Below are 10,583 nucleotides of genomic sequence, written 5' to 3'. Positions count from 1 at the left end.
TTTCCTTCCAGCAGGTGAATTAAATCTCACCTCACAACTGGCAGGCATAATCATGAATCCATAGCAAGGCAAGGAAGTCAAATGGGAAGCCTTGATTTTAATTTTAAATTTATTTATGATTTTAAAAGAAGATTGAGGGTGGAAAGTGGTGCTTTCTTTCCCCCATTTTTATTCAGTTCTGTCACTTTAAAATATAGATGTCCAAAGCTAGGATAAAAAAAAAAAATTACATGACCATGGAAACTCCAAAAATCTCCCTATATTTGATAGGCTAACAAAAATAGGAAAACTTAATCATTTGCTTCTGGAGATTTCTGTTGTTGTTGTTGTTGTTTTTGGTGTTATATTTCCCTTTTTTTTAATTTTTGGTATGCTTCAGAGACATAGGAAGTTTTACTAGATCCTAGAGTGAAAATTGTTTCTCCACCTTAGTAAAATAGAGGATACTATTAAGAGTAAAAACAGTGACAAATAACCCTAGTTTTTCTAGAAATAACTGTTCTAGAAACCCATCTGAACTGTTAGAAAGCATGTGTGTGTGTTTGTTTGTATATAAGTGTAGGGAGTGAGAGTTGTATCTCCCAAATCCACAAGAATAGGTCGGAGGAGGTAGGTCTAAATAGTTCATGGAGGTAGCAACAGCACCAAGGACTTTCTGACAACTTCTTGATCCTAAGTGATCTCCGGCAAATAAAACTCAAGAGGAAAACAGATTTCACATGGCATCACTGGTGAATGTGACATGATACCTCCATCTGCTATACCCATAGCTCTGCCATCAGAACAGACCTTCAACATGTCTTGTGAATAACCACTTTTCCAGGGTGACTAACATGAAGCAAGTAGTAAAGAAGAACGATGTCATTTATTTTACTATTCCTCTGGTGAGACTAATGGAGTAATAAAAAAAAAAATACAACACCGTGGACTGAGATATTTTGGGATTCACTTATAGGGCTGATTTCAGGCCCCCTTTGAAATTACCACTCACCTCCCCATTCCCAGAGAAAGTAGGAATTTATAACAAACAGGTAAAAATGAATCCTGAGCCTATTGATTTTAGTATCTGTGTAAGTTCTTTTGGAGAAGGAGGGCTATTCATCACTGCCTGGGCTGAAAATTTCCTTTTGCTTATTTATATGCTATTTTAAAGTTAAAGCAAGTCCCATTTCCAAAGTCATTAAAGTCAAGCTCCGAAAAGTGAACTCAGGGATCAAAGAAAACTACAGTGTCAGGAATACTATCGTACAAGTTCTCGCCAAAGAGACTACTTACCAGCTTAAATCAGAGTTTGGATTTGTTTCTGATCCTTTGGAAGAAATAATAGCTTAGTCCCTTCAAAAGGGCAAAATGTGTCACCTTTTTAGAGAAGAGAGAAATTTTAAGTGAGGAATTAGGAATAACTTTTACTTGCCTCCTCTTTCTATAAAAGCTGAGCATCACTAAAGAAAGAGGGAAGACATGTTGGGTGAGTGCAATCACTCTTCAAGGGACTGGCTTCATCTGCAAAGCAAATGTGACTCTGGGTTGGCATCATCATGATACCTTTTCCATCTCAAAGTAGATCAGAAGGGGTGGTGAACTCCATCATGCTGTGTTCTATAGGCATGTTAAGGAATCACTTCCTGTATTGGAAGTCAGGAAATGGTAGAGCACATAAAAGAATGGCATTTCCAGAGTCTGTGCTTTTGTTTTTCTTCCCATAGAAGAGTCCAAAGCCATTGTCTTCCTAAACTACAGCCAGTTTCGAGGCCCACCTTTGCACCCCTTAATTCTGAAATGAAATGAATCCATGAAACACAGGCAAGTCGTTCCTCAACAATTGGGCCCATTTCATTCCTTGCAAACATGTTGCATTACATTACAGCTCAGACCAGCTTGGGAAGTTTATTTGATTCGTGCCAATTTGCTAGTTTTGCTGGTTAAGGACTTTTCAAGCACTTAAATATCTTCAGAAGATAGACTATTATTCATAAAGCAATTCTACAAAGAAAATGTCAGAGATTCGTTACTTAGCACATATCCTCAAAGGGGGCCCGTGCCCTTGTTGGCATGCTTACTTTTTTTTATTTTTTTGCAAAGAAAACTGTCGTTTGATCTTATAGCTATCAACCTGGTTTTATTTTTATTTATTTATTTATTTATTTATTTATTTATTTATTTTTAACAGCAGGACTTTCCAGTGTTGAACATCATAGAAGCTTCCCAGCTGGCACTGACTTCTTGTTACCCAAGATGGGATACCAGTGGTTCTGGTTTTCAAAATAAAAAAGCTTATCCTGACCGAATCAGAATATCAAAGTTCTGGCCCCAAGCTTGTTTCCTAATTTTCTATAGGACCTTGAGAAATTTATCTAACACCACAGAGTCTGTTTTCTCTCTCGAAGTGTGAGGCTCATAATTCTCTCCCTTACTCCCAGAGTGTTGGTTATCAATTCAATTCAGCACATATTCATTGATCATGAACTTGGTGCCTGGCACCATGGCAGGCTGAATGAGAGAAGAATCCTGTTTTCTGAAATACACGAGGCAGAGAGATACCCGTTTTGAATGTTCTTTGAAGAGTATAAACAACTACACACAGAAAGACTGGCAGATGCTTGTGATTCTGGATTAGACCTTCTTGACTCTGCTCCTTCCAAAAGCATCTCATAAACAGCTTTGGACTTGATTCTGGGGTCATCTGAATGTCATTGTAAGGATGTATACTGCAAATCCCCTTCTGATCGCAATGCCATACAGAATAATACTCACTCGGTGGAAAAAGGTTGAATAAGCCTCTGATGTTTCAAACACATGCAAGATATGCTATTTTATTAAATAGAAGTTTTAAATAAATAAAAGCTTAAAAATTTCACATAAGCTTTAATAAAACTCCATAAAGAGCCAAATTAACCAACTATCTGATTGCTTTTTTATGCAGATACTATCATAAGGGCTGGGGAGGGCACAAAGATAAGCCACTGACCCATCTCTTCCCATCCTCTGACTAGGCCAAGTGCCCTTTATATGATTTGTTGTGTCATGACTTATTTTAGCATTTTTCACAATTGTAATTCATGTTTACTAGTAATAAGTTTCTGAAATCTTTGTGGAAGCTGTATGACGTCAAAGATTGTCTTTTTCACTGCCTTTTACCAGTGCCTAATTCAACATTGACCCTTAATATTTGTGGATGAATAAATAATATTGTACTACCATGAGTACTTCTGTTATCATGGGGAAAGACATACCATCAGTATTTGTGGATTGATGGATGAATGGATCTAGTCTGGAGACCCTGAGCACAAGGGTCTCCGAATAAAAGGGTGTTGCTCATTGTTACTCTAGGAATACCAGATCTGGTCGATTATTCCATTCTGTACTGAAGGGCCTAAAAGACTGTGTATAATTACAAAGCAAATAGTGTAAAAAGGAATGTCATGATAAAATACAAGCTGGTCATATTTATTTAATGTTTATTAAAGGTATCCAGATATTAGAAACTTATTGATTTCTTTACATCAAATTTAATTGACTTTATGTTTAAAGCAAAATATAAAAGTCATATTGAATAAAAAGTCAGAAATACCAGATGCTAATTTGATGTCAGATGCTAAGAGAGAGAGAAAGAGAGATACATACACTTGTGCCCACAAATTCACTCCCACACACACCACATACGTTTTTGACTTTTTTCAAGATGGTAAGGTGTGAGATTACATTTACAACTTATCTGATGGTAGGTGCAGTGAACCTAAAAAAGCATTTACTTAGAATTATTATATCAATGCAGTAAACTTTTATTAAACATTAGGTATGTACGAGGCACTGTGCTAGGTGCTGGGACAAGGCTGAATGAGGTAAGGGAAAACCAGCAGTGACTAAGAGAAGAAAGAGTCTCTGGAAATGACTGGCTTCCAACCAAACAGAACAATCATGTTGGTATGGGACATCTAAATCTTTCAGAACATGCTATCTGGCACTAATGCTAGACTACCAATCTGGAACATCTTGAATTTAAATAAGGAAATACATTCCATAATCCAGAGCACCTGAGCCGTTATAAAAATAAGATGAATTCACAATAAAGGCCCAACTCATTCCTGCTGCCTTTGTGGGTACAGTTTTCTCTCCAACAGCCTGGAGTAAGGTTCCCTCATGGAATGGATCTGAAGCCTGGTTAGCACTATTTAAAAAAAAAAAAAAAAAAACAACTGACCAATAATTCTTCCTGCATCCATTCCTGCCCTCACTAGTGTGGTATTGTTATTGATCCCCATTAATGATTTAGTGATTAAGGAGGATAAATTGCCTATGAATGCAAAGCAAGCTGAAGGGCCCCCCAGGAACCCAGCTGAACATTCTTCTATCATTAAGTACTATATGTGCCTGTATAATTTTCAACCCAGTGTCCTAAGTCACTTTGGGACCTCACTTCCACATCAAATGTGCTGTGTTTTCAGCATCTTGCTCACCTTGCTTTTTTTGTCAACTTCTGATTTTCTCTTTTCTTATCTTTTCCACTTAGGCAATGGCTCTCTTTTAACCTACTACCCAATTACCAGACCATATCCCTGTGAGTCCCTGGTTATGTATTAGCACATGCAAGCAGAGAACCGGGTGGTTGTCAGGCTACAGTGCATTTGTTTGTGCATGGGGTCCATCACACAGATTCCCTTTTTGGATTTTATGCCTTAGCTTCTGGGCTGGGAAAACTACCCAGTGACTGATGTGAGGAGTGATGTCTTTATCCCATTCCATAAACATTCCCTTGGAGATCTCTGTGAGTATTAATATAAGAAGGTAAAAGGGTATTTATCTTAAAAACTGGCACCAGTTTACTGGAAGGAATGGTCTTGGAAAAGTGTGTAACCCCCAAAAGTCTCATTGTTGGTGGAGCCCAAAAACCAAAAAATTTAAAAGCCTGCTGAGCTGCTCTGCATGAGAGAAGAAAGATAATCTGCTCCCAAGAGAGGATGTGAGAGGAGTTTGGAAGCAAGGAGGAATGGGAGGGGAAAGAGAAGAGGCAGCGAGGTGGGGAGAGACTGGGATTGGGCTTGGGGAGGAGTTGGTGAAATTTTAAGCAGTATAAGTATGCTCTCCTACATTTTGTCATTATTGTTTTGTGATTGTTCTGTAAACTCGTGGTTCTCTACGTTGTGGTCCCTGCCCAGAAGCACCAGCATTCACTGCGAATTGGTTAGAAATGCAATTCTCAAGCCCCACGAGATGACCTTCAATTCTGTGGGTGCTGCACAGAAATGCTTTGACTTGCCCTCTAGGACATTCTGATAGGCTCCAAGTTTGAGAAGTGGTCAGTCTTCCCTCCTCTCACCCTCCACACCAAACTGCAGCCAATGTGTAGGCACATAGAACTATGTGACCTTTTCTAATGTTTCAGAGGCAGCACAGCTGTTGGCCCTGGGAGAAACTGGATTCTGGGAGGTGGAGATGCCCATGAGGATACCCCCAAGTAATTTGCAGACATGTTTGGATATTCACAGGCCAAGGAACTAGGGCAACTGTGGTGGTTTTCTCTGTGTTCTGGGGAGCAGGGAGGATCCACCTGTCTTGTCCCTGGAATAAGCCCACTTCCCACCTCCAAACTCTCAGGCCTTTTCTATCAAGCCTCCAATATTCCCCTCCTTGATTCTGGTTCTCAGCAGATGACTTTGCTTTTCACATCACTGGGAAAAAGAGACTCACAAAATGGGAACAACCTCATCCTCCTTCCACTGAATCTAGAAAAGCTGCACACTTCACCCATATTCCACATCGTTCTTATCACAGTGGAGGGCAGACAGCTCCACCTATCGAGGGCTGTTCACCTGTTCCCTGGCTCCCACCCATTCAAGGATTTCATTCCTTAAGTCAGTGCTTCTCAAACTTGGCTTTAAAAATCACCTGCGGGGGTGCAGGGGTGCCTGGGTGGCTCAGTCCATTAAGTGTCTGACTCTTAATTTCGGCCCAGGTGATGATTTCATAATTTGTCAGATCAAGCCCCACATTAGGCTCTGTGCTGACAGGAGCGTGCCTTCTTGGAATTCTCTCCCTCCTTCCCCTCTCTGCCCCTCTCCCCTTCATGTTCATCTCATTCTTTCTCAAAATAAGAAAATAAACTAAAAAAAAATTAAAATCACCTGCAGACCTTTTTAAGAACCCTAAAGCCCATGTTACATGTAGACCAACCAGGAAGTCTGAGACATCTCCAGATGATTCCAATATGCAGCCAAGTTTGTGGACCACTATCCTCTCTCTGGGAAGTAAACTCATTTTTTGCTGGTTTGTCTCTATCTCCAGAAAGTTATGCCTACTCTATCCCATCCTTAAAAAATTCTTCATTGGCCTTCATATCACAACCTCTGTTTTGCAGGAAGTCTTCTTGCATAACATGGCAACTTTGTCTCCACTTTGTCACCTCCCATTGCACTTTAGTCAGTGTCCATCTCTGTGGCTTCTGTCCCCATCACTGTGGTAAAGCAATCTTTCCAAGTTCCCCATATTTCCACAATATATGGAAACTTTCTGTCCTTATTTTATTTGAATCATCAGCAGTATTCCAAAGAAGCAATTGCTATCTTCTCAAATTAATCAATTATCTGGGTCTGTGACACCATGCTCTTCTGATGCCCTTTAACCCCACTGGCTACTCCTTCTCAGTTTCCTTCTCCTTTGTCTAGGCTCTAATTGTGGATGATACTAAATCCATGTTTGTTCTTTCTTTAAATTTCCCTGCTAGCTCTTGATGGTGCCCATATTTACACACCGAGCTCACCCATTTCCTTGGAACTCTAGATTCACTTATTCAAGTGCCTACTTGATGTTTTCACTTGGATATTCCACAGATATAACCAAATTAACATTTCTAAATGTAATTCTTAGTTTCACCCCTAGATCTTCCTCTCCACTTCCCTCAGTCTTCCCGGCTCTGAAAATGTCACCACCGCCAATCTAGCTGGTCAGATACCAGCCACCTAGAGTTATTCTTGACTTCTCCCTTTTTGTAACCTCTCATGATCAACCCTTCAATAATTTCTGTTCTAAATCTAAAGTAGATCTCCAACCCATCTCTTCCTCCTCATCTCCACTGCCACCACCATAGTCCAGTCCATCCATCATCATCTTTGTCCTGGGCCACAGCTTCCAAACTAATCTGTCTAGTTTTATTCTCACCTTCTTCCAATCAGTGATACCTAGGGAAAGTCCCTTCCTTTTCTGTAATGAAGCATCAAGTGCTGGGACCATATTATCTCTGGACTAGGTGACACCTTCTGAACAGGGAAACCTGGAAGCTGCTCACCAAGGATACAACTGAAGACCAAGGCAGTGATCAGGTAGTAGAAAGTTGTTGAGACTCCTCAATGATTGTCCTATAAACTCCATATGTCATGACTAACTGTTTTTATCTCTGGAAAACTGGCAGCATAAGTTGAAATGCATGTAGATACATACCCCCTGATACACAGGTGCTATAATCCAGGAAAGCTACAAACACACAAATTTGGGGTAAATCATAGCATTTTATAAACTCCTTAGGGTGCTGGATAGTGACATGAAGTTATATGATTTTCTTTTTGTAATGCAAAGAAAGTCAATATCAAATTCTTAGTTTATTTGTTTTGTAAATATAAATTTTTTAAATACATTTATTTTACAATTGGCCATCTCACATGTACTCCTCCATTTCAGTCTCCTTTGCTAATTCCTTCGCTATGAGAACCCCCAAATGCTTGTGTTCTTTAGGGCTTGATGTTATATCTCCTTTCCTCCCTGTATTTTCTCCCTATGTTCAGATTTACATCTCCCAGATTTACGTCTCTGATTCTCATTTCCAGATTCACATATCAGAATGCTTGTCATTTCTGTTTGGGTATTTACAGTTATGTCCAACTCAACATTTTCAAAATCTTAGTTTGTTCTATGTCTCCACTCCCCTCATCTCTGTAAATGGCACCATGTCCCCTCCATCATAGAATGTTTTATATCTGCTTGACTAGATTACTGTAAACAGGAGTGCATTTTTGAATAGCACATGGCCCCATTAACATCTCCTATTACCGTCAACCTTGGGCATCTGTCTCAGATAGGATTATCAGGGAGGGACAAGATGATGAAGGTGGTGAGTGGGGAGTATAGGATTAGCTCAATGCCATCTGCCAACACTACTAGAACTGAGAAGCCAAAGAAAAGGGCAGTAGGATCCAGATTTATGTTATATATGAGTAGACAGCATTGTTGTTCACTTATCTACTTGTAAATGCAGCTTAACACTGATTCAAATGCAACTCTCACAAACAATAGTAATTCAAAATCAGCAAAAAATATAGACTCATTTGGGAAAACACTGAAGAGCAATACACATGAAGTAAGATGATGTGAAACATCTTCTGTCCTGTATGAGCTCTTATAAGTTTCATTACCTTATTTCTTAAGATTTAAAAGTGTGCTCTCTCCCATTAATGTACTCTCTCCCATTAATGCTGTTGCAGTGTTTGCTTTTGCCTATGGAACTGAAAATCAGCTCCATACCAAGTATAAAGCAAGGGGCAGATATAGAAGGGCGGAGATGGTGATGGGGGGAAAATACTGTGTGTGACTAAGTTTTTAAATGGAATTGGGAGAAATACTTGGACTTGACTTATTTTATTTGAATATAAATGGATTAAGCTTCTGTAACAGACAAAAAAGAAGACTCCAAATAGCAGTAGAGATTAAGTTGTATTATATTAAAGTTACATGTTTGTACATCCATCGTTATGGCTTATGAAATTTGCACCCACTCTGCATATATACAAATTTATGGGATTCTTTTAACATTCAGGCTTTTTGTTCTTGAATTAGGAAGAGAGAGAAGTTAGTTTTACCATAGGCAGGATCAACTTTATCCTATTTTTTCTGAAGCCAGATTATATAGATACTAATAGTTTTGAAAGTCAAGTTTAATAAGCTCATTTTGTTTACAGAGTAATAGCATACACACAGAAGTAACACCATCAACACATTGCTCCACAATTTAACTAACTGTGCAACTTCAAGCATTCCTCAATTATTTCCTGGAATAAATGTGTAGCAGCATTAACTTCATATACACAGGTTTTGCCCTCATATACATTAAGGACTAACTTCATGGTTGTTCCTGTCTTTCAACCATGCGAAACAGTGTGTGTAGCAAAGGGACATATCTTGTAGAATAATTCTGCTATCCTTTCAAAAAGAGATGCATTAGAAAAATATGAGCTATTTTTTTTTTTTTATGAGAAAAGTGCTTGTCCCTTACCTTCACACCAAGGATTGAAGAGAATGTACGTGTCTGTTTCTGGGTTTCGGGTGGTGCGAAGAATGCCGTAGGGGGTCCAGACAGCAACATACATGCGGAATTTCCCCACAATGCACTCCGGAGAAGATTGGATGGACAGCCGGACAGACCTGTCCTCTCTCATGAGAACTTTGGCCCCCCACTTGCCTTTCTGAAGCTCTGAGACTACAGGAACTGGGATGTAGGTTCCCTTGTTCTCCTGAGGGTAACGACCTGTGGGAAGAAGAAGCGTTGAGATGATTTCACAAACCATTTTTGTTCTGACTCTGTCATCTTATGGCTTAAGGCTAAAATAATTAATTAAACTTGAAATCAAGACTTGGGTATGAATTTCATTTCTGCTACCAAGTTACTATTTGACATTAGTTGATTTTCTGAACTTCTTTGTCATGTCTAGATTAAGAAAAGGAATAATGATAATTACAGGAATTTTTGTTTGTTAGTTAATGAATTCAAATAAAATGTAGCAATAGTAATCTGGGATGCAAAAACATAACAGAGCTTACACAGTGTTGTGAAGTTACCATTCCCTGAAATGCTGCCCTCTAAAAAGTCAGAATTGCTCTTTTAGGGGGATAGGCAATTTTTTTGGGTTTGTTATATTTGTTATATTACCTATAATATTATAAGATTATATTTATAGGTTGCATATGTAAACATTTTCACATTCAACTGAAACATGTGTTTATTGCCAATCTCATTAAATGATTTAGGCTTATGTCATGGGCAGGAATTCAGGCTCCAGAAGCAAATTATCTAGATTTGAATCTTGGCTCTGCTACTTTCTTATCCTGGAAATTTCTGGCAAATTACTTGGCCTTTACAAATCCCTATTTCCTTCTCTGTTTCTTCATCAGTACATGAGGATAACAATGTTACCTGAGGATGAAATAAAATAACACATGTATGATGCTATGCCCATAATTTCTCATGCATAACAAATCTCAGCTGTTATTTCAATAGAAGGTTAAGTATCAGGGCATTTTTACCATATTTTGAGTCTTATCACACTTTATAAGTTATCTCAGGATAAATCTTATTAGTCTTTATTGCTGTCATTTTAGACCAAATTATTATTTTATAGTGTTAACCTCAAAACTAAATTTCACAATGGGGTCCTGAAAAACATGAAGGTGAAGGCATTTTTAAACTTTTTAGCTTATAGTTTAATTTATAGTTTAGTTTACAAGATAATACAAGATAATCAAGTGTATAGATATTTTAAACTGGAGCAGATCTTTCATTTACAAACTTTTCCAAAATGTATTAGATATTTAATTATTCA

The 10,583-nt window shown here is 38.5% G+C and overlaps 1 protein-coding gene across 1 annotated transcript in view; it reads right to left on the bottom strand.

Annotated features, from left to right (window-relative positions):
* Nucleotides 1-7,384: 7,384 nt before the first annotated feature.
* Nucleotides 7,385-10,583, bottom strand: part of LOC120227197 (coagulation factor XIII A chain-like) — a 51,125-nt gene continuing 47,926 nt past the window's right edge. Inside the window, exons 4-5 of the mRNA XM_039225353.1 lie at nt 9,260-9,511; nt 7,385-7,467 (exon numbers count right to left, since the gene is read on the bottom strand). Of these exons, the coding sequence (XP_039081284.1) occupies nt 7,385-7,467; nt 9,260-9,511 (335 nt within the window). The remainder of the gene's footprint in view (nt 7,468-9,259; nt 9,512-10,583) is intronic.

The sequence above is a fragment of the Hyaena hyaena genome, unplaced genomic scaffold (assembly GCF_003009895.1).
Source record: "Hyaena hyaena isolate Hyena2069 unplaced genomic scaffold, ASM300989v1 scaffold_2083, whole genome shotgun sequence".
NCBI lineage: Eukaryota > Metazoa > Chordata > Mammalia > Carnivora > Hyaenidae > Hyaena > Hyaena hyaena.
The sequence above is the reverse complement of the archived record's forward strand: the minus strand, read 5'-3'. Positions and strand labels throughout refer to the sequence as shown.